Source organism: Tachypleus tridentatus, chromosome 10, assembly GCF_004210375.1.
Source record: "Tachypleus tridentatus isolate NWPU-2018 chromosome 10, ASM421037v1, whole genome shotgun sequence".
NCBI classification, from domain to species: Eukaryota; Metazoa; Arthropoda; class Merostomata; order Xiphosura; family Limulidae; genus Tachypleus; species Tachypleus tridentatus.
The window spans coordinates 126,670,891-126,696,123 of record NC_134834.1 but is presented as its reverse complement, the minus strand read 5'-3'; the positions used below and the strand labels follow the sequence as shown (position 1 = coordinate 126,696,123).

At 35.2% G+C, this 25,233-nt stretch overlaps 1 protein-coding gene and 1 long non-coding RNA gene across 5 annotated transcripts in view; one reads left to right on the top strand and one right to left on the bottom strand.

Annotated features, from left to right (window-relative positions):
- Positions 1-14,070: 14,070 nt before the first annotated feature.
- Positions 14,071-25,233, top strand: part of LOC143230263 (uncharacterized) — a 50,095-nt gene continuing 38,932 nt past the window's right edge. Inside the window, exon 1 of one of the 4 annotated variants that reach the window (XM_076463509.1) lies at positions 14,071-14,828. In XM_076463509.1, coding sequence (XP_076319624.1) covers positions 14,620-14,828 — 209 coding nt within the window. In that variant the 5' untranslated portion in view covers positions 14,071-14,619. Of the gene's footprint in view, positions 14,829-24,174; positions 24,610-25,233 lie in introns of those variants that run through there. The other 3 variants (XM_076463510.1, XM_076463508.1, XM_076463512.1) reach the window with 3 other exon arrangements.
- The window catches only part of LOC143230267 (uncharacterized), a 162,012-nt gene continuing 154,253 nt past the window's right edge, over positions 17,475-25,233 (bottom strand). Inside the window, exon 4 of the long non-coding RNA XR_013016308.1 lies at positions 17,475-17,896. This is a non-coding gene — a long non-coding RNA (uncharacterized LOC143230267). The remainder of the gene's footprint in view (positions 17,897-25,233) is intronic.

The window sequence follows — 25,233 nt, the reverse complement described above, 5'->3', positions numbered from 1 at the left end:
CAGTAATGGTACATATGAATTTGGCCGTGTAGTCAGCTCGTGGTAGAAATGAATTTGGCCGTGTAGTCAGCTAATGGTAGATATGAAGTTGGCGTGTAGTCAGCTAATGGTAGATATGAATTTGGCCGTGTAGTCAGTTAATGGTAGATATGAAGTTGGCCGTGTAGTCAACTAATGGTAGATACGAAGTTTGCCGTGTAGTCAGCTAGTGGTAGATATGAAATTGACCATCTAGTCAACTAATGGTAGATACGAAATTGGCCGTGTAGTCAGCTAGTGGTAGATATGAAGCTGAACGTGTAATCCAGTAATGGTAGATATGAAGTTGGCCGTGTAGTCAACTAATGGTAGATACGAAGTTTGCCGTGTAGTCAGCTATTGGTATATATGAATTTGGCCGTAGTCAGCCAATGGTAGATATGAAGTTGGCGTGTAGTCAGCTAATGGTAGATATGAATTTGGCCGTGTAGTCAGTTAATGGTAGATATGAAGTTGGCCGTGTAGTCAACTAATGGTAGATACGAAGTTTGCTGTGTAGTTAGCTAATGTTAGATATAAAGTTGGCCGTGAAGTCAACCAATGGTGATACGAAGTTGACCATGTAGTCAGTCCAGTAATGGTAGATATGAAGTTGGCCATGCAGTCAGTCCAGTAATAGTAGATATGAATTTGGCCATGCAGTCAGTCCAGTAATGGTAGATATGAATTTGACCATGCAGTCCAGTAATGGTACATACGAATTTGGCCGTAGTCAGCTCGTGGTAGATATGAATTTGACCGTGTAGTCAGCTAATGGTAGATATGAAGTTGGCGTGTAGTCAACCAATGGTAGATATGAATTTGGCCGTGTAGTCAGTTAATGGTAGATATGAAGCTGGCCGTGTAGTCAACTAATGGTAGATACGAAGTTTGCCGTGTAGTCAGCTAGTGGTAGATATGAAATTGACCATCTAGTCAACCAATGGTAGATACGAAATTGGCCGTGTAGTCAGCTAGTGGTAGATATGAAGCCGAACGTGTAATCCAGTAATGGTAGATATGAAGTTGGCCGTGTAGTCAACCAATGGTAGATACGAAGTTTGCCGTGTAGTCAGCTATTGGTATATATGAATTTGGCCGTGTAGTCAGTTAATGGTAGATATGAAGTTAGCCGTGTAGTCAGCTAGTGGTAGATATGAAATTGACCATCTGGTCAACTAATGGTAGATACGAAATTGGCCGTGTAGTCAGCTAGTGGTAGATATGAAGCTGACCGTGTAATCCAGTAATGGTAGATATGAATTTGACCCATTAGTCAACTGATGGTAGATACGAAGTTTACCGTGTAGTCAGCTATTGGTATATATGAATTTGGCCGTGTAGTCAGCTAATGGTACATATGAAGTTGGCGTGTAGTCAGCTAATGGTACATATGAAGTTGGCGTGTAGTCAGCTAATGGTACATATGAAGTTGGCGTGTAGTCTAGTAATGGTAGATATGAAGTTGTCCGTGCAGTCAACTAATGGTAGATACGAAGTTGGCCGTGTAGTCAGCTATTGGTATATATGAATTTGGCCGTGTAGTCAGCTAATGGTAGATAAGAAATTGGTCGTGTAGTCAGCTAGTGGTAGATATGATGCTGACCGTGTAGTCCAGTAATGGTAGATATGAAGTTGGCCGTGTAGTCAGCTATTGGTATATATGAATTTGGCCGTGTAGTCAGCTAATCGTAGATATGAAGTTCGCGTGTAGTCAGCTAATGGTAGATAAGAAATTGGCCGTGTAGTCCAGTAATGGTAGATATGAAGTTGGCCGTGCAGTCCAGTAATGGTAGATATGAAGCTGGCCGTGTAGTCAACTAATGGTAGATATAAAGCTGGCCTTGCAGTCAACTAATGGTAGATATGAAGCTGGCCTTGCAGTCAACTAATGGTAGATATGAAGTTGGTCATGTGGATTACGTAACGTAGTTAACTTATTATTTATTTCTTCCTAGAAGCGTTGTAGTGATATCCACCAGTAATACAAGTTACAGAGCACTAGGGTACATTGACAAGGTTTGTATTTAACGTATCTTGTCAGTAGTCTCTGGCTTTGAGTATTTCACAGTCTTAAAACACAACAACAAAAAACATCTTTGTTATGTTACTACTTCCTTTGTCTCTGCTGGTGTCAAACTTTATAAAAGTCGTATTTTTTAAAATTCCACTTTCTTAATATAAAATTACACCGTACGTTTGCTCAGGCTTATATTCTTTGTATTTGACATAAGATGTATATTTAGATTTTTTGCGATTTTGGTGATTTATGGTTGAAATTTCATGTGAAAATAAATGTAATGTGTAAATATTTAGGTATCGATACTGTTAGTACATCTGTTTTTAGATTTAGCAGTGGTAACTCTTGAGCACTGTATAGTTAATAAATTATCATATTAATAATATTGCTATGTGAAAGTTTATGTCGCCGAAATTAACATCATAATTAACTAAACTTAAATAGCTATGCCCGGCATGGCCGTGTGGGTTAAGGCGTTCGAATCCCCGTCGCACCAAACTTACTTGCCCTTTCAGCTGTGGGGGCGTTATAAAGTGGCGGTCAATCCCACTATTCGTTGGTAAAAGAGTAGCCCAAGAGTTGGCGGTGGGTGGTGATGATTAGCTGCCTTTCTTCTAGTCTTACACTGTTATATTAGGGATGGCTAACGCAGATAACCCTTGAGTAGCTTAGCGCGAAAAACAAAACTTAAATAACTCTACCTTTTGGAAGATTTTGAAAGTCATTCTGAAACCTAATCAGTAGTCAAGCGGTATTTGGTTTAGGCTTAATTTCACTGCTTTGCCAATGTATTTATAAACTCACATTATGTAGTTAGAACACATGATCACCTACAAAAGTTGTAATTTTTTTCAAAACTAGACACTAAACTCGAGCGCTTTCGAACCCAAAACTCGAGCGATTCCGAGTAGTTGATTCTTCTTCTTTAAGAAAATAAAAAAAAGTCAACTATTCGAAAGCGCTCGAGTTTTGTGTCTCGTTTTGTAAATATTACAACTGTGTATTTATGTTCGTTCACATTTTGATATTTAAACTTCTCGTGGAATTTTTGACGAAACAAGCTCTTAACTTCAACAAGCAAATAAAAAAAGAAGATAATTTTGACGCTTTATGAAGACTGCCACAAACAGGTAAGGATGGAGTTTCTGGAACCCTAGGGTTCAAAGTTTTACTTCAGCAAGTTATTAAAACACAACAACAATAATTCAAATCTGTGTTGCAGATTTGAATACCCTCTATGATAATAAAGTTATTGTTATTTTGGTTGGAAGGGTTGAAAGTGATCTTCAAGATTTACATAAAAATTGGCACAGACATACAACACAAAGGCAAATTGAAATTAATTAAACTCATGGTTAAGCCACTCTGGCCTGATTTTATAATGAAATTATTCAGTAAATATAACGTAAATAATTAAACAAACTCATAGTTAAGCCAGTGTCTGGACTGATTTTATTATGAAACTAATCAGTAAACATAACGTAAATAATTAAACAAACTCATAGTTAAGATAGTGTCTGGACTGATTTTATAATTAAACTAATCAGTTAATATAACGTAAATAATTAAACAAACTCATAATTAAGCCAGTGTCTGGACTGATTTTATAATGAAACTAATCAGTAAATATAACGCAAATAATTAAACAAACTCATAGTTAAGCCAGACAGGCCTGATTTTATAATGAAACCATTAAGTACAAATAATGTTGATATCATTTTATCAAATAAGTTTGTTTTAAGTACAGATTTTATAATAAACGTGTGGGTGACAACCAACCACTAAACAACTTTGTCCGAACTGTGCCAGGCGTGGACTTGTGGTTGACGTACCTGAAATCTCATTTTGAATTTTCACGGTTCGGTTTGTTTGTTTGTTTTAATTTCGCCCAAAGCTACTCGAGGGCTATCTGTGTTCGCCGTTCCTAATTTAGCAGCGTAAGACTAGAGGGAAGCTAGTCATCACTACCCACCGCCAACTCTTGGGCTACTTTTTACCAACGAATAGTGAGATTGACTGTCACATTATAACGCTTCCTACAGCTGAAAGGGCGCTCCCTGGTGGTCTAGAAATTCTCTTTACAATTTGGATGGAGGATGCTGCATAAAAGTAAGTGCTAAATGTCACTGTTTCGTGAGACAACATCAGCCCGAGAACTGGCGGTGTGTGCTGTTGATTCTCGTCAGCTGAATTCTCTCGAGTTTTATGGACGTTATTTGCGCAAACTGCAAAATCCTTTCTAAAGATCAATTCAACAAATAATCCTATCGTCGAAAGCGATTTGGTGGTAACGACAAATCATTAGTTCTGTGAACCTCGGTCATTGGTAACTTTTGTTTAGTGAGAGTTGTTGTTCTATATAGTGATGGCTTCAAGTTGTATGTTGATTCTACTGTTTGTGAATGATCTTTCGCTGATGTTTTTCCAAAACAGCCATGCTACGATCTTAATTAGAGATAACCCTGACGTCGTATATAGAAACAGCATTTTGGAATTAAGTATCTAGTATCGTGCAGGAAACGGGGCGTATCCCAGAAATGCAGGTGAGGTATTTCAATAATCTTAAAATAAAAAAGGAAGATATATTCGAAAGGTTCATTGAATCAAGATGAACAAAGAGTGTGATGTGATGCATGTCAGCAAATGACTTCAGCCACGTGATCAAGAGAGCCCCGCCATCCAGTGGAAAAACATATTACCATTCTCGTTCGGATACGGATAACAAACGAGTTCGCGTTAAAATGATCCATTGTCATATCAAAAATTCTACTTGTATTTTGTTATTAAGAAGTGGGAAGACAAGAATATTGATATGGTTTTCTAATATTTCTAATTATTATTTATCATTTTCTAAGAGATAGATCACCTACAGCTGAACAAACTTGGAAGACTTGAAAAGAAAGGGGTAATGAAGTCATATAACTGTAACTAACGAATAAGAGTTGTGTAAAGACGTAAAATTTTGTTTGCTCTTTACTGTTTATTTATTTCTTATTTTAGGCTTAGCTGTCAAAGATTGAGGATTTGCTATTTTATAGAAAAGTTTTCAGTAGGTTAAGCAGTTCAAAACGTTACACATGTTTATGAACTTTATTTGTTTGATAGAGAGCTTCTAATAACGTTAACTTTAACTCTTAAAGTAACAGAGGAAGAAATAATCATCAGAAGAGATTATAAATATATTGTTTGTTCAATGGATAATAGATGGCGCTAAAACTACAAAATGGCTTAACGCGTGCGGCGGTCATCATAAAGCAAGGCTTCTGTTCTGAGGGAAGCGGAAATGGCTTGCTGGAAAGTTGTATTTGTTGATTGATTTAACCTTGTTATCCGTCATGGCTGGTTACGATGGTAACCGTTATAGTATGAACCTTAGCGTCCATTTGCGACGACGATCCAGCGATTCGAAAGCTTCTTTTACATGGGATTTGGGCGGGAATTGACTCAGATCTGGAAGAGTTGAGGACGCCTAGCGAGCACGTCGACAATGTGCTCGAGGACTCTGGTCAACACTGTACCGCTTCGCCCTTTGTTGAAACGACGGCACAAAAACAAACCTACAGTGCGCCACTATCATTACACCATTCTACCCTCCAAGACAGAGGTCCTCCACAGTCGTGCAGTACAAGGTAAGAAAAACCACTCTTCTGTTGTGAGTAGACGATAGAGATTACATTAGAAACATGTTTCATCTGTCCACTCACTCGTATGTATATACATTTGTACAGTTTTGTAAGTTTCCTTTCAACACGGTTCCATATCCACGTGGTTAGCCAGTAGTAATTAAATGTTCCTGGTATCTATTTCTTATAAGATTTTTCTTACTCTGAGATCTGCCTCGATCTCATAAATCATAAATCCCAGGAATCTGTAGAACAAAGAAAGTGCGAAGTATATTTATACCACTGCTGAGATTTCCTTTATTTATAATTTTAAATAATTTCGCCCATAAAATATGTGTATATTATGGATTCATACACAATTTATTTGCTACATTTAAACTTGGAATGGTCATTTCCTTGAGTTATTGGATAGGCCACATTTCTTTTATACCAGTATAAACACACAATACTAAGATCAGGTTGTTAACATTTCTTTTATATCAGTATAACACATAATACTAAGATCAGGTTGTTAATATTTCTTTTATGTCAGTGTAACACGAAAGTTTTGTTAATATTTCTTTTATACAAGTGTAACACACAATACTAAGATCGAGTTGTTAATATTTCCTTTATACCATTATAACACACAATAGTAAGATCGGGTTGTTAATATTTCTTTTATGCTAGTATAACACACAATACTAAGATCGGGTTGTTAATATTTCCTTTATACCATTATAACACACAATAGTAAGATCGGGTTGTTAATATTTCTTTTATGCTAGTATAACACACAATACTAAGATCGGGTTGTTAATATTTCTTTTATGCTAGTATAACACACAATAGTAAGATCGGGTTGTTAATATTTCTTTTATGCTAGTATAACACACAATAGTAAGATCAGGTTGTTAATATTTCTTTTATGCTAGTATAACACAATAGTAAGATCGGGATCAATATTTACTTTATGTCAGTATAACACACAATAGTAAGATCGGGTTGTTATTATTTCCTTTATGCTAGTATAACACACAATAGTAAGATCAGGTTGTTAATATTTCCTTTATGCTATTATAACACACACTACTAAGATCAGGTTGTTAGTATTTCCTTTATACCACTATAACACAAAAGATTAAGTGCAATTCTGTGGAACATTTCAAGAAATTTACAATTAATGTGAACCTGTCGTTTTGGTTATAATATTATTATTATTTTTAAATCTTGACGTCACGTGTATGCTACAGGATAAGCCAGTAACGGAGTGGTTACTGTTGCAAGTTTCAAGTATTAGTAACTGCAGCAGACAACAGACGCCGACTGGTGGTTTTCAGTGAAAACTGCTTTGTTCTTTTTTCTCAGTCTTTGAAGTGTGCTGTTGAAGGAGTGGAACATGCACTTGTGAGGAGAGACGTAGGATTGAAGGGTGTCTCGTAGTGTTATTTAAATGTATCAATCCCTGATAAAGATTGCTCAGTTGCACAATTGGTAATGTGCCAAAAAATTCATATTTGTATAAAAAAAGGCGTTAATATGAATATCAAAGGTTATTTAACAATTCATTCAAGTTGATTTTAGAGAAGAGCTACACAAAATATTAGTGCTCTATCCACAGCGAGTATTTGAATCCCCAGGTTTTGGTGATGCGAATTTTACTAACCGTTAACCTAGCAGGGGAACTATTACATTTATAATTTAGTTTTGATTATCGTAAAATCATCTGATGTCAGATGCTTACACGATCCATATTATAAAGTTAATTTAATACTAAATTCAGATTATGGTATGTCTGTTTCAAGAAAGTTTAACATTTTTTTTCTGGCAGATTGTACATTTGCTATTGAAATATCTACGTCAGTGGATAAGAAATTTCAAAACATTGCAAACTCCCTTATGTAGTTAGTTGAAGGTTGCACTTTAAATCTTTGTTTGTTTGAAGTTAAGCGCAAAGCTACACAATGGGCTATCTGTGCTTTGATCACAACAGCAGTTGAAACTGGGTTTAGTACTATAATTCTTGAGTTTCACTGCTGTGTCACAAGGTGATTTTGTTTTTTGTCGTGTTGCAAGATAATCTAGAGAGGAAAAAAACAATTATAACTGGCAACAAATATTAACGTTTAAATAAAGTAGTGTGTTGAAATATTGTTTAAGTTAATATTGTTGGTGAAAGTAAATAAAAACTCAAACTAAGATTTCTTAACAGTGTTTAACAATGTTAATCACAACAACAATGTCTGTATAACTTGTGTTGGTATGGCTGTTATACAGTGCTAGACAAGATTAGCTGCGAGTCATTTGTTCCACGTCTCGTTCGTGCCAAAGTTAAAAATCAAGTTCTGCTTTGTGGGACAGTAAATGTGTTAGAAGAGTGACAAACTAATTCAACTGTTCGGTCTAATAGGAGTAGCCCAACAGTTGGCGGAAGGTGATGTTGATTTGTAGCCTTTTCTTCAAAATCATGGTCAGGTAACGGAGCTAGTACTGTACAGGTCTTTCACAAAGTCGAACAACTTTTGAAAGTGACTGTGAACATATGAAATGTTTTGTAGTTAGGGTCTAAATTATGGAGAAACTCTTACTACCGTCACTAGTTTTCGGATCCGAGAAATAACACAAAAGATTAGCTTGTGTTGACACTGAAGTGAATTTTAGGCTTTAAACAAATGATTTTATATACACTTAGGCTACAATAAATCAGTTTGTTTTATGGCGGGAAAAAAACCACGTTATTTCTCAATACACTAAATTCATTTCACCGTGCTTACTAGAATATCAAAACAAAAAATACCGAGTGAAAAGACGAAAAAGAAAAAAAAAGGCGTTTCCTACAGGTTTACTTTCTCACGACTCATCGTAACCCTACACCACAGTATTCACATGCATTAGTATAGGATGACATCTATTGCAAATCGCAGGTCATATTTCTCAAGCCATAAATAAAAGATGCATTTTCACATTCTTCCCACACCTGTAATAAACAGAACAATATCTCGAACTCCACTATTATTAATTTGTCTTATCCTTTCATCCAATAGCAGTTGATTGTCAATCTTTGGCATGTTAACAAATGGTGGAAATTACCACCCACTAAGTTTGATTGGCACATTGCTCTTGGAGCGTCGAAATATGAAAGGCAAACAAGATATAAATAAAGGGTTAAAAAACGAATAAGATAATAAATATAGGCAGTTGTACACTGTTATTTAAATATTTTTGTTTAATAATTTCCATGAATTTTAGTTTATTTATTCATCAATTGATTAATGTATTCATTTTTTACTTTCATGTACGCCCTTCATAGATCCCGACTTACACTTTGGAAATTTCTCAGTTAGGCCGACACGGTGTTTCTTACTTTTATCATTCGAACTGAGTGCCCCTATCTAGAGTCTCGGTGTACGTTTTCCGACTTACAACGCTAAAATTTGGTGTTTGGTTCCCCGCAGTGGAAAGAGCGCAGATGACACTTAGTGTAATTCTGCAATTTGAAAACAGTAACAAACCCTGATGTGTAGTTTTAGAACTAAACGCTCGGAACATTAAAAATTGCATACTAGGCCCAAGAGAAAAAAAAAAACTAAGGTCATTATTTATTTTGTCAAAAATTATGTTTTATTTTTTTACCTGTTCGTTCTAGACTTATTGTTGTTAATTAAAAATGCGTGACTGAATTAGTAAATCTATTTTGCATCTGGAATATTTTATTTTGATATTCGTCACAGTTTTGTTTTGATTTTTCTTTTATCTGTAGAAAATGGTTTGGTGATTAAAAGAAGTAGCTGTTGAGCCACATGTCACACATTTATATAGCTCCAAATAAAAGAGTCAAAATGATATCCTTCAACGCGTTGTATTGGATTTCTGGCCCGGCCTAGTTAGGTGGTTAAGGCACTCGACTCCGTAATCTGAGAGTCGCGGGTTCGTATTCCCGTCACACCAAATATGCTCGCCCTTTCAGCCGTGGGGGCGTTATAATGTGACAGTCAATCCCACTATTCGTTGGTAAAAGAGTAGCCCAAGGGTTGGCGGTGGGTGGTGATGACTAGCTGCCTTCCGTCTAGTCTTACACTGCTAAATTAGGGACGGCTAGCGCTGATAACCCTCGTTTAGTTTTTCGCGAAATTTAAACCAAACCAATCTTTTATGTTCTTTGGTAAACATAGTGCCAAGTCCATTCTGTGTAATGATAATAAATTAAATTATTTTTCAATAACATTTGCTGCAGGCTTCGTTCAGTTTGAAACAAGCTGTAGGCCTCGGTTCACAAACAACGTGTTAACAGAAATTCCGAGGCTTATGATAAGCTCAGGTCAGAGATACAACACTTGCATAATTTCCTTGTTGATCGATCGAGTAATTTACCAGAGACGATAAGTCTCTCTACTAACACCGATCAGAATTACCTAGTAACTCATTAACTGCTTATTTGTTCACTGCTTCACTTGATTCGTATTTATATCGTACTCGTCTTTTACTCTCATCAACATGTCATGTTCAATAGCAACACTTAAGTTAAAACATTCAAAATAAAACTAACCTAGTTTTACTATAACCAAAAGCAACGTGTTGCAAACAACGTGGTACAGGTTTGATTGTGTTTTTGTGTAGATATTTCAAGCAAAATATTTATGATCAACGAAGGTGAAACGGACAGCAGCTATCGAGTTCAGAGTGACACTTGTAGAGAACAATTCGAGACAGGTAGATCACGTACTTCGAATTAGCACGAAAGTCGGATTTTAGGTACCAGTGCAAGCTGACACTAAGGGCGAAAGTCGGAAAGTTTTCGAAATGTCGTCAGGTCTACCAGAAGTACTGTTATCTCTCAGTTGTCTACATGTTTCACTCTGAACTAAGCAGTGCTATCTGTTTCGCGTTTGTTTATCACAAGTGTCGCATAGTTTTAAAACTCTTAATCAGGACATTATTAATATTCATATGTTGGTATTAATATTCATATGTTGTTATTAATATTCACATGTTGTTATTAATATTCACATGTTGTTATTAATATTCACATGTTGTTAATAATATTCACATGTTGTTAATAATATTCACATGTTATTAATATTCACGTGTTGTTATTAATATTCATATGTTGTAGATATGAAGTTGGCCGTGCAGTCCAGTAATGGTAGATATGAAGTTGACCGTGTAGTCAACTAATTGTAGATACAAGTTGGCCGTGTAGTCAGCTATTGGTATATATGAAGTTGCCGTGTAGTCAGCTATTGGTATATACGAAGTTGGCCGTGTAGTCAGCTAGTGGTAGATACGAAATTGGCCGTGTAGTTAGCTAGTGGTAGATACGAAATTGGCCGTGTAGTTAGCTAGTGGTAGATGTGATGCTGACCGAGTACTCCAGTAATGGTGATATGAAGTTGGCCGTGCAGTCCAGTAATGGTAGATATGAAGTTGGCCTTGCAGTCAACTAATGGTAGATATGAAGTTGGTCATGTGGATTACGTAACGTAGTTAACTTATTATTTATTTCTTCCTAGAAGCGTTGTAGTGATATCCACCAGTAATACAAGTTACAGAGCACTAGGGTATATTGACAAGGTTTCTATTTAACGTATCTTGTCAGTAGTCTCTGGCTTTGAGAATTTCACAATCTTAAAACACAACAACAAAAAACATCTTAGTTATGTTACTACTTCTTTTTTTCTCTGCTAGTGTCAAACTTTATAAAAGTTGTATTTTTTAAAACTCCACTTTCTTAATGTAAAATTACACAGTACGTTTGCTCAGGCTTATATTCTTTGTATTTGACATAAGATGTATATTTAGATTTTTTATGATTTTGGTGATATATGGTTGAAATTTCATGTGAAAATAAATGTAATGTGTAAATATTTAGGTATCGATACTGTTAGTACATCTGTTTTAGATTTAGCAGTGGTAACTCTTGAGCACTGTACAGTTAATACATTTTCATATTAATAATATTGCTATGTGAAAGTTTATGTCGCCGAAATTAACATTATAATTAACTGTACTTAAAGAGCTATGCCCGGCATGGCCAGGTGGGTTAAGGCGTTCGAATCCCCGTCGCACCAAACTTACTTGCCCTTTCAGCTGTGGGGGCGTTATAAAGTGGCGGTCAATCCCACTATTCGTTGGTAAAAGAGTAGCCCAAGAGTTGGCGGTGGGTGGTGATGACTAGCTGCCTTTCCTCTAGTCTTACACTGTTACATTAGGGACGGCTAGCGCAGATAACCCTTGAATAGCTTTGCGCGAAAAAAACAAAACTTAAATAACTCTACCTTTGGAAGATTTTGAAAGTCATTCTGAAACTTAATCAGTAGTCAAGCGGTATTTGTTTTAGGCTTAATTTCACTGCTTGGCCAATGTATTTATAAACTCACATTATGTAGTTAGAACACATGATCACCTACAAAAGTTGTAATTTTTTCAAAACTAGACACTAAACTGAGCTTCTGATTTAAACTCGAGCGATTCTGAGTAGTTGATTCTTCTTCAAGAAAATTAAAAAAAAAGTCAACTATTCGAAAGCGCTCGAGTTTCGTGTCTCGTTTTGTAAATATTACAACTGTGTATTTATGTTCATTCACATTTTGATATTTAAACTTCTCGTGGAATTTTTGACGAAACAAGCTCTTAACTTCAACAAGCAAATAAAAAAAGAAGATAATTTTGACGCTTTATGAAGACTGCCACAAACAGGTAAGGATGGAGTTTCTGGAACCCTAGGGTTCAAAGTTTTACTTCAGCAAGTTATTAAAACACAACAATAAATCAAATCTGTGTTGCAGATTTGAATACCCTCTATGATAATAAAGTTATTGTTATTTTGGTTGGAAGGGTTGAAAGTGATCTTCAAGATTTACATAAAAATTGGCACAGACATACAACACAAAGGCAAATTGAAATTAATTAAACTCATGGTTAAGCCACTCTGGCCTGATTTTATAATGAAATTATTCAGTAAATATAACGTAAATAATTAAACAAACTCATAGTTAAGCCAGTGTCTGGACTGATTTTATTATGAAACTAATCAGTAAACATAACGTAAATAATTAAACAAACTCATAGTTAAGATAGTGTCTGGACTGATTTTATAATTAAACTAATCAGTTAATATAACGTAAATAATTAAACAAACTCATAATTAAGCCAGTGTCTGGACTGATTTTATAATGAAACTAATCAGTAAATATAACGCAAATAATTAAACAAACTCATAGTTAAGCCAGACAGGCCTGATTTTATAATGAAACCATTAAGTACAAATAATGTTGATATCATTTTATCAAATAAGTTTGTTTTAAGTACAGATTTTATAATAAACGTGTGGGTGACAACCAACCACTAAACAACTTTGTCCGAACTGTGCCAGGCGTGGACTTGTGGTTGACGTACCTGAAATCTCATTTTGAATTTTCACGGTTCGGTTTGTTTGTTTGTTTTAATTTCGCCCAAAGCTACTCGAGGGCTATCTGTGCTCGCCGTTCCTAATTTAGCAGCGTAAGACTAGAGGGAAGCTAGTCATCACTACCCACCGCCAACTCTTGGGCTACTTTTACCAACGAATAGTGAGATTGACTGTAACATTATAACGCTTCCTACAGCTGAAAGGGCGCTCCTGGTGCTCTAGAAATTCTCTTTACAATTTGGATGGAGGATGCTTCATAAAAGTAAGTGCTAAATGTCACTGTTTCTGTGAGACAACATCAGCCCGAGAACTGGCGGTGTGTGCTGTTGATTCTCGTTAGCTGAATTCTCTCTAGTTTCATGGATGTTATTTGCGCAAAGTGCAAAATCCTTTCTAAAGATCAATTCAACAAATAATCCTATCGTCGAAAGCGATTTGGTGGTAACGACAAATCATTAGTTCTGTGAACCTCGGTCATTGGTAACTTTTGTTTAGTGAGAGTTGTTGTTCTATATAGTGATGGCTTCAAGTTGTATGTTGATTCTACTGTTTGTGAATGATCTTTCGCTGATGTTTTTCCAAAACAGCCATGCTACGATCTTAATTAGAGATAACCCTGACGTCGTATATAGAAACAGCATTTTGGAATTAAGTATCTAGTATCGTGCAGGAAACGGGCGTATCCCAGAAATGCAGGTGAGGTATTTCAATAATCTTAAAATAAAAAAGGAAGATATATTCGAAAGGTTCATTGAATCAAGATGAACAAAGAGTGTGATGTGATGCATGTCAGCAAATGACTTCAGCCACGTGATCAAGAGAGCCCCGCCATCCAGTGGAAAACATATTACCATTCTCTTTCGGATACGGATAACAAACGAGTTCGCGTTAAAATGATCCATTGTCATATCAAAATTCTACTTGTATTTTTGTTATTAAGAAGTGGAAGACAAGAATATTAATATGGTTTTCTAATATTTCTAATTATTATTTATCATTTTCTAAGAGATAGATCACCTACAGCTGAACAAACTTGGAAGACTTGAAAAGAAAGGGGTAATGAAGTCATATAACTGTAACTAACGAATAAGAGTTGTGTAAAGACGTAAAATTTTGTTTGCTCTTTACTGTTTATTTATTTCTTATTTTAGGCTTAGCTGTCAAAGATTGAGGATTTGCTATTTTATAGAAAAGTTTTCAGTAGGTTAAGCAGTTCAAAACGTTACACATGTTTATGAACTTTATTTGTTTGATAGAGAGCTTCTAATAACGTTAACTTTAACTCTTAAAGTAACAGAGGAAGAAATAATCATCAGAAGAGATTATAAATATCTTGTTTGTTCAATGGATAATAGATGGCGCTAAAACTACAAAATGGCTTAACGCGTGCGGCGGTCATCATAAAGCAAGGCTTCTGTTCTGAGGGAAGCGGAAATGGCTTGCTGGAAAGTTGTATTTGTTGATTGATTTAACCTTGTTATCCGTCATGGCTGGTTACGATGGTAACCGTTATAGTATGAACCTTAGCGTCCATTTGCGACGACGATCCAGCGATTCGAAAGCTTTTTTACATGGGATTTGGGCGAGGAATTGACTCAGATCTGGAAGAGTTGAGGACGCCTAGCGAGCACGTCGACAATGTGCTCGAGGACTCTGGTCAACACTGTACCGCTTCGCCCTTTGTTGAAACGACGGCACGAAAACAAACATACAGCGCGCCACTATCATTACACCATTCTACCCTCCAAGACAGAGGTCCTCCACAGTCGTGCAGTACAAGGTAAGAAAAACCACTCTTCTGTTGTGAGTAGACGATAGAGATTACATTAGAAACATGTTTCATCTGTCCACTCACTCGTATGTATATACATTTGTACAGTTTTGTAAGTTTCCTTTCAACACGGTTCCATATCCACGTGGTTAGCCAGTAGTAATTAAATGTTCCTGGTATCTATTTCTTATAAGATTTTTCTTACTCTGAGATCTGCCTCGATCTCATAAATCATAAATCCCAGGAATCTGTAGAACAAAGAAAGTGCGAAGTATATTTATACCACTGCTGAGATTTCCTTTATTTATAATTTTAAATAATTTCGCCCATAAAATATGTGTATATTATGGATTCATACACAATTTATTTGCTACATTTAAACTTGGAATGGTCAGTTCCTTGAGTTATTGGATAGGCCACATTTCTTTTATACCAGTATAAACACACAATACTGAGATCAGGTTGTTAACATTTCTTTTATATCAGTATAACACATAATACTAAGATCAGGTTGTTAATATTTCTTTTATGTCAGTGTAACACGAAAGTTTTGTTAATATTTCTTTTATACAAGTGTAACACACAATACTAAGATCGGGTTGTTAATATTTCCTTTATGCCATTATAACACACAATACTAAGATCGGGTTGTTAATATTTCTTTTATGCTAGTATAACACACAATACTAAGATCGGGTTGTTAATATTTCCTTTATGCCAGTATAACACAACAATAGTAAGATCGGGTTGTTAATATTTCATTTATGCTAGTATAACACACAATACTAAGATCGGGTTGTTAATATTTCTTTTATGCTAGTATAACACACAATAGTAAGATCGGGTTGTTAATATTTCTTTTATGCTAGTATAACACACAATAGTAAGATCAGGTTGTTAATATTTCTTTTATGCTAGTATAACACACAATAGTAAGATCGGGATCAATATTTACTTTATGTCAGTATAACACACAATAGTAAGATCGGGTTGTTATTATTTCCTTTATGCTAGTATAACACACAATAGTAAGATCAGGTTGTTAATATTTCCTTTATGCTATTATAACACACACTACTAAGATCAGGTTGTTAGTATTTCCTTTATACCACTATAACACAAAAGATTAAGTGCAATTCTGTGGAACATTTCAAGAAATTTACAATTAATGTGAACCTGTCGTTTTGGTTATAATATTATTATTATTTTTAAATCTTGACGTCACGTGTATGCTACAGGATAAGCCAGTAACGGAGTGGTTACTGTTGCAAGTTTCAAGTATTAGTAACTGCAGCAGACAACAGACGCCGACTGGTGGTTTTCAGTGAAAACTGCTTTGTTCTTTTTTCTCAGTCTTTGAAGTGTGCTGTTGAAGGAGTGGAACATGCACTTGTGAGGAGAGACGTAGGATTGAAGGGTGTCTCGTAGTGTTATTTAAATGTATCAATCCCTGATAAAGATTGCTCAGTTGCACAATTGGTAATGTGCCAAAAAATTCATATTTGTATAAAAAAAGGCGTTAATATGAATATCAAAGGTTATTTAACAATTCATTCAAGTTGATTTTAGAGAAGAGCTACACAAAATATTAGTGCTCTATCCACAGCGAGTATTTGAATCCCCAGGTTTTGGTGATGCGAATTTTACTAACCGTTAACCTAGCAGGGGAACTATTACATTTATAATTTAGTTTTTGGATTATCGTAAAATCATCTGATGTCAGATGCTTACACGATCCATATTATAAAGTTAATTTAATACTAAATTCAGATTATGGTATGTCTGTTTCAAGAAAGTTTAACATTTTTTTTCTGGCAGATTGTACATTTGCTATTGAAATATCTACGTCAGTGGATAAGAAATTTCAAAACATTGCAAACTCCCCTTATGTAGTTAGTTGAAGGTTGCACTTTAAATCTTTGTTTGTTTGAAGTTAAGCGCAAAGCTACACAATGGGCTATCTGTGCTTTGATCACAACAGCAGTTGAAATCCGGGTTTAGTACTATAATTCTTGAGTTTCACTGCTGTGTCACAAGGTGATTTTTGTTTTTTGTCGTGTTGCAAGATAATCTAGAGAGGAAAAAAACAATTATAACTGGCAACAAATATTAACGTTTAAATAAAGTAGTGTGTTGAAATATTGTTTAAGTTAATATTGTTGGTGAAAGTAAATAAAAACTCAAACTAAGATTTCTTAACAGTGTTTAACAATGTTAATCACAACAACAATGTCTGTATAACTTGTGTTGGTATGGCTGTTATACAGTGCTAGACAAGATTAGCTGCGAGTCATTTGTTCCACGTCTCGTTCGTGCCAAAGTTAAAAATCAAGTTCTGCTTTGTGGGACAGTAAATGTGTTAGAAGAGTGACAAACTAATTCAACTGTTCGGTCTAATAGGAGTAGCCCAACAGTTGGCGCTAAAACTACAAAATGGCTTAACGCGTGCGGCGGTCATCATAAAGCAAGGCTTCTGTTCTGAGGGAAGCGGAAATGGCTTGCTGGAAAGTTGTATTTGTTGATTGATTTAACCTTGTTATCCGTCATGGCTGGTTACGATGGTAACCGTTATAGTATGAACCTTAGCGTCCATTTGCGACGACGATCCAGCGATTCGAAAGCTTCTTTTACATGGGATTTGGGCGAGAATTGACTCAGATCTGGAAGAGTTGAGGACGCCTAGCGAGCACGTCGACAATGTGCTCGAGGACTCTGGTCAACACTGTACCGCTTCGCCCTTTGTTGAAACGACGGCACGAAAACAAACATACAGCGCGCCACTATCATTACACCATTCTACCCTCCAAGACAGAGGTCCTCCACAGTCGTGCAGTAAAAGTAAGAAAAACCACTCTTCTGTTGTGAGTAGACGATAGAGATTACATTAGAAACATGTTTCATCTGTCCACTCACTCGTATGTATATACATTTGTACAGTTTTGTAAGTTTCCTTTCAACACGGTTCCATATCCACGTGGTTAGCCAGTAGTAATTAAATGTTCCTGGTATCTATTTCTTATAAGATTTTTCTTACTCTGAGATCTGCCTCGATCTCATAAATCATAAATCCCAGGAATCTGTAGAACAAAGAAAGTGCGAAGTATATTTATACCACTGCTGAGATTTCCTTTATTTATAATTTTAAATAATTTCGCCCATAAAATATGTGTATATTATGGATTCATACACAATTTATTTGCTACATTTAAACTTGGAATGGTCAGTTCCTTGAGTTATTGGATAGGCCACATTTCTTTTATACCAGTATAAACACACAATACTGAGATCAGGTTGTTAACATTTCTTTTATATCAGTATAACACATAATACTAAGATCAGGTTGTTAATATTTCTTTTATGTCAGTGTAACACGAAAGTTTTGTTAATATTTCTTTTATACAAGTGTAACACACAATACGGGTTGTTAAGATCGAGTTGTTAATATTTCCTTTATACCATTATAACACACACAATAGTAAGATCGGGTTGTTAATATTTCTTTTATGCTAGTATAACACACAATACTAAGATCGGGTTGTTAATATTTCTTTTATACCATTATAACACACAATAGTAAGATCGGGTTTGTTAATATTTCTTTTATGCTAGTATAACACACAATAGTAAGATCGGGTTGTTAATATTTCTTTTATGCTAGTATAACACACAATAGTAAGATCGGGTTGTTAATATTTCTTTTATGCTAGTATAACACACAATAGTAAGATCGGGATCAATATTTACTTTATGTCAGTATAACACACAATAGTAAGATCGGGTTGTTATTATTTCCTTTATGCTAGTATAACACACAATAGTAAGATCAGGTTGTTAATATTTCCTTTATGCTATTATAACACACACTACTAAGATCAGGTTGTTAGTATTTCCTTTATACCACTATAACACAAAAGATTAAGTGCAATTCTGTGGAACATTTCAAGAAATTTACAATTAATGTGAACCTGTCGTTTTGGTTATAATATTATTATTATTTTTAAATCTTGACGTCACGTGTATGCTACAGGATAAGCCAGTAACGGGTGGTTACTGCTGCAAGTTTCAAGTATTAGTAACTGCAGCAGACAACAGACGCCGACTGGTGGTTTTCAGTGAAAACTGCTTTGTTCTTTTCTCAGTCTTTGAAGTGTGCTGTTGAAGGAGTGGAACATGCACTTGTGAGGAGAGACGTAGGATTGAAGGGTGTCTCGTAGTGTTATTTAAATGTATCAATCCCTGATAAAGATTGCTCAGTTGCACAATTGGTAATGTGCCAAAAATTCATATTTGTATAAAAAAAGGCGTTAATATGAATATCAAAGGTTATTTAACAATTCATTCAAGTTGGTTTTAGAGAAGAGCTACACAAAATATTAGTGCTCTATCCACAGCGAGTATTTGAATCCCCAGGTTTTGGTGATGCGAATTTTACTAACCGTTAACCTAGCAGGGGAACTATTACATTTATAATTTAGTTTTGGATTATCGTAAAATCATCTGATGTCAGATGCTTACACGATCCATATTATAAAGTTAATTTAATACTAAATTCAGATTATGGTATGTCTGTTTCAAGAAAGTTTAACATTTTTTTTCTGGCAGATTGTACATTTGCTATTGAAATATCTACGTCAGTGGATAAGAAATTTCAAAACATTGCAAACTCCCTTATGTAGTTAGTTGAAGGTTGCACTTTAAATCTTTGTTTGTTTGAAGTTAAGCGCAAAGCTACACAATGGGCTATCTGTGCTTTGATCACAACAGCAGTTGAAATCCGGGTTTAGTACTATAATTCTTGAGTTTCACTGCTGTGTCACAAGGTGATTTTTGTTTTTTGTCGTGTTGCAAGATAATCTAGAGAGGAAAAAAAACAATTATAACTGGCAACAAATATTAACGTTTAAATAAAGTAGTGTGTTGAAATATTGTTTACGTTAATATTGTTGGTGAAAGTAAATAAAAACTCAAACTAAGATTTCTTAACAGTGTTTAACAATGTTAATCACAACAACAATGTCTGTATAACTTGTGTTGGTATGGCTGTTATACAGTGCTAGACAAGATTAGCTGCGAGTCATTTGTTCCACGTCTCGTTCGTGCCAAAGTTAAAAATCAAGTTCTGCTTTGTGGGACAGTAAATGTGTTAGAAGAGTGACAAACTAATTCAACTGTTCGGTCTAATAGGAGTAGCCCAACATTTGGCGGAAGGTGATGTTGATTTGTAGCCTTTTCTTCAAAATCATGGTCAGGTAACGGAGCTAGTACTCGTACAGGTCCTTTCACAAAGTCGAACAACTTTTAAAAGTGACTGTGAACATATGAAATGTTTTGTAGTTAGGGTCTAAATTATGGAGAAACTCTTACTACCGTCACTAGTTTTTCGGATCCGAGAAATAACACAAAAGATTAGCTTGTGTTGACACTGAAGTGAATTTTAGGCTTTAAACAAATGATTTTTATATACACTTAGGCTACAATAAATCAGTTTGTTTTATGGCGGGAAAAAAACCACGTTATTTCTCAATACACTAAATTCATTTCACCGTGCTTACTAGAATATCAAAACAAAAAATACCGAGTGAAAAGACGAAAAGAAAAAAAAGGCGTTTCCTACAGGTTTACTTTCTCACGACTCATCGTAACCCTACACCACAGTATTCACATGCATTAGTATAGGATGACATCTATTGCAAATCGCAGGTCATATTTCTCAAGCCATAAATAAAAGATGCATTTTCACATTCTTCCCACACCTGTAATAAACAGAACAATATCTCGAACTCCACTATTATTAATTTGTCTTATCCTTTCATCCAATAGCAGTTGATTGTCAATCTTTGGCATGTTAACAAATGGTGGAAATGTTACCACCCACTAAGTTTGATTGGCACATTGCTCTTGGAGCGTCGAAATGTGAAAGGCAAACAAGATATAAATAAAGGGTTAAAAACGAATAAGATAATAAATATAGGCAGTTGTACACTGTTATTTAAATATTTTTGTTTAATAATTTCCATGAATTTTAGTTTATTTATTCATCAATTGATTAATGTATTCATTTTTTACTTTCATGTACGCCCTTCATAGATCCCGACTTACACTTTGGAAATTTCTCAGTTAGGCCGACACGGTGTTTCTTACTTTATCATTCGAACTGAGTGCCTCATATCTAGAGTCTCGGTGTACGTTTTCCGACTTACAACGCTAAAATTTGGTGTTTGGTTCCCCGCAGTGGAAAGAGCGCAGATGACACTTAGTGTAATTCTGCAATTTGAAAACAGTAACAAACCCTGATGTGTAGTTTTAGAACTAAACGCTCGGAACATTAAAAATTGCATACTAGGCCCAAGAGAAAAAAAAAACTAAGGTCATTATTTATTTTGTCAAAAATTATGTTTTATTTTTTTACCTGTTCGTTCTAGACTTATTGTTGTTAATTAAAAATGCGTGACTGAATTAGTAAATCTATTTTGCATCTGGAATATTTTATTTTGATATTCGTCACAGTTTTGTTTTGATTTTTCTTTTATCTGTAGAAAATGGTTTGGTGATTAAAATAAGTAGCTGTTGAGCCACATGTCACACATTTATATAGCTCCAAATAAAAGAGTCAAAATGATATCCTCCAACGCGTTGTATTGGATTTCTGGCCCGGCCTAGTTAGGTGGTTAAGGCACTCGACTCCGTAATCTGAGAGTCGCGGGTTCGTATCCCCGTCACACCAAATATGCTCGCCCTTTCAGCCGTGGGGGCGTTATAATGTGACAGTCAATCCCACTATTCGTTGGTAAAAGAGTAGCCCAAGGGTTGGCGGTGGGTGGTGATGACTAGCTGCCTTCCGTCTAGTCTTACACTGCTAAATTAGGGACGGCTAGCGCTGATAACCCGCGTTTAGCTTTTCGCGAAATTTAAACCAAACCAATCTTTTAGGTTCTTTGGTAAACATAGTACCAAGTCCATTCTGTGTAATGATAATGAATTAAATTATTTTTCAATAACAGTTGCTGCAGGCTTCGTTCAGTTTGAAACAAGCTGTAGGCCTCGGTTCACAAACAACGTGTTAACAGAAATTCCGAGGCTTATGATAAGCTCAGGTCAGAGATACAACACTTGCATTTCCTTGTTAATCGATCGAGTAATTTAACAGAGACGATAAGTCTCTCTACTAACACCGATCAGAATTACCTAGTAACTCATTAACTGCTTATTTGTTCACTGCTTCACTTGAATCGTATTTATATCGTACTCGTCTTTTATTTCTCTCATCAACCTTCAATGTCATGTTCAATAGCAACACTTAAGTTAAAACATTCAAAATAAAACTAACCTAGTTTTACTATAACCAAAAGTAACGTGTTGCAAACAACGTGGTACAGGTTTGATTGTGTTTTTGTGTAGATATTTCAAGCAAAATATTTATGATCAACGAAGGTGAAACGGACAGCAGCTATCGAGTTCAGAGTGACACTTGTAGAGAACAATTCGAGACAGGTAGATCACGTACTTCGAATTAGCACGAAAGTCGGATTTTAGGTACCAGTGCAAGCTGACGTGAGGGAAAAGTCGGAAAGTTTTCGAAATGTCCTGTCTACCAGAACTACTGTTATCTCTCAGTTGTCTACATGTTTCACTCTGAACTAAGCAGTGCTATGTTTCGCGTTTGTTTATCACAAGTGTCGCATAGTTTTAAAACTCTTAATCAGGATATTATTAATATTCACATGTTGTTATTAATATTCATATGTTATTAATATTCACATGTTGTTATTAATATTCACATGTTTTTATTAATATTCATAGGTTGTTATTAATATTCACTTGTTATTAATACTCACATGCTGTTATTAATATTCATATGTTGTTAATAATATTCAATGTTGTTAATAATATTCAAATGTTGTTATTAATATTCAAATGTTGTTATTAATATTCACATGTTGTTATTAATATTCACATGTTGTTATTAATATTCACATGTTGTTAATAATCACATGTTGTTAATAATATTCACATGTTGTTATATGATATGCACATGTTATTAATATTCATGTTGTAATTAATATTCATATGTTGTTATTAATATTCACATGTTATTAATATTCATATGTTGTTATTAATATTCATATGTTGTTATTAATCTTCACATGTTAATTAATATTCACATGTTGTTATTAATATTCAGATGTTGTTATTAATATTCACATGTTGTTATTAATTAATATCAATTATTAATATTGATATGTTATTAATATTCACTTGTTGTTATGCAACACTACAAAAAAAAGAGATGAATGAAAAAATATCGCCGTTTTTCAAGTTGGCGAAAAATTCGATGTGTTAGACCCTTATGTGGGTTATTTTGTCGGTGTATGTTATGTCCCAAATAAAGATAAAATTGCTTTGAGAATGATAACGACCATTGCGAATAAACATATATGAAGTGAAATGACCGAACCTTTGATACCAGGAATGATATTAGCAAAGCTACCAGAAATATTAAAGCGAACGTCTGAAGATGTGTAACAACGTTCTTGAAAGAATTCCCTGTTAGGAACTGTTTCCATCAACTGTTGTTAGTATATAAAGTACGTTTATCGCATGGAAACAATAAGTAGCTACATGTATAAGTAAGAGTAGAAGACTAACCAAATCAACGAATAGTGGGATTGACCGTAACGTTATAACGCTCCCACGGCTAAAAGAGCCAGTATGTTTGGTGTGACGGGAATTCGAACCTGCGACCCTCGGATTACGAGTCAAGTGCTTTAACCACCTGGCCATATCGGGCCAAACGGAATTCTATCCCCAGAGGAAAGAAAAATTGCATTTTAATGTATGTATGCAGATAATGATGACCCCTCGAACTAACTTAACTTTAGATGCTGAAAAACGAACGAGGAAGGAACCCAAAATTAATAGAAATAACATTTTGAAATTATGGTCGAACCTCACACGTTGTTATGACGAACTCCCCTTTCTTCAAAAAGTGAGTAAACCCCACAACAAACTGTTTCGTCCAGGGATTTTAAAAGACATCAATACAACCATAAAGGTGGTATTCTTAACACTGATGAATATCGAACAACAACTGTGTAGTTTAGTTAAACTGAATTACACTGTTGTTAACCTGAAGATAACCTAAGAAGGTTGTTCTCTATTTTATTTTAATAAAAGTTTTTATACCCATACCTCGCCCAGCATGGCCAAGCGTGTTAAGGCATGCGACTCGTAATCTGAGGATCGCGGGTTCGCATCCCAAACATGCTCGCCCTTTCAGCCTTGGGGGCGTTATAATGTGCGGTCAATCCCACTAATCGTTGGTAAAAGAGTAGCCCAAGAGTTGGCGGTGGGTGGTGATGACTAGCTGCCTTCCCTCTAGTCTTACACTGCTAAATTAGGGACGACTAGCACAGATAGCCCTCGTATAGCTTTGTGTGAAATTCAAAAACAAACAAACAAACAAAATAATACCCATACGTCTTGAGATACAAAGTAACGATTAATTAGTTGCTGCACTACAGAAGAGGGGGTTACAGGTGTAAAGTTTTATGTTGACAATGGTGACTAGGGTAAATCCTGAAGGTCACCGAGGTCTGTGTTACTGACTCAGTAAAACCAATCGTTTCCTCAGATGTAAACAACTACATCTTCTGATACTGTGATAACTTACTTGTGATGACATAAAAAAGTGGATGTCACGAAGTGTTTTGGGCCAGGTTTATAAGTTTGTTAATTATTCCTAGAGGGTTTAGTACAGGAGATCGAACTTAATATCATTAAGAAAGAGAAGGTAAGTTACGTGATTAAAATCATCGTTTTTATGTGTATGAGTAGACATGTACTTGTTAAAACATATTTAATTATATCGTATACCATCTTGAAATTTTCAAGCACTTTATGAATGCGTGTGGATTCCGATTAAATACTTCGGTTGTCACGTTGTATTGTTGGCATAAAACGTTCTAGACAAACAATAAGTGGTTTTAATTATTCTCGTAATACATGTATTTTATTTTGTATGAACCGTATATCTGCGGACTTATAACGCTAGAAACCAGGTTTCGATACCCGTGGTGGGCAGAGCAAAAATAGTTCATTGTATAACTTTGTGCTTAACCGAGAACAACCAACAAACCGTATCATCAAGCAAGCTATGTAGGGATAGCTCGGATTGTTCAATAAAATGGTAATTTGAATATCTTATCATCAGGACTTTACTGTACAGTGTTTCCTTATATAACTGAGTCACAAGTTGAATGTCTGTAAATATCATAACAAAATGTTTCAATGTCTTGTTCTTCTTTCTTCTGTTATTTTTTATTATGTGATAACTCATAAACCTAAACAATAGTTTCAAACAATTTCACTGAGGTCACGTGGTGTCAAACAAAATATCTGCTTTTATAATAATTAT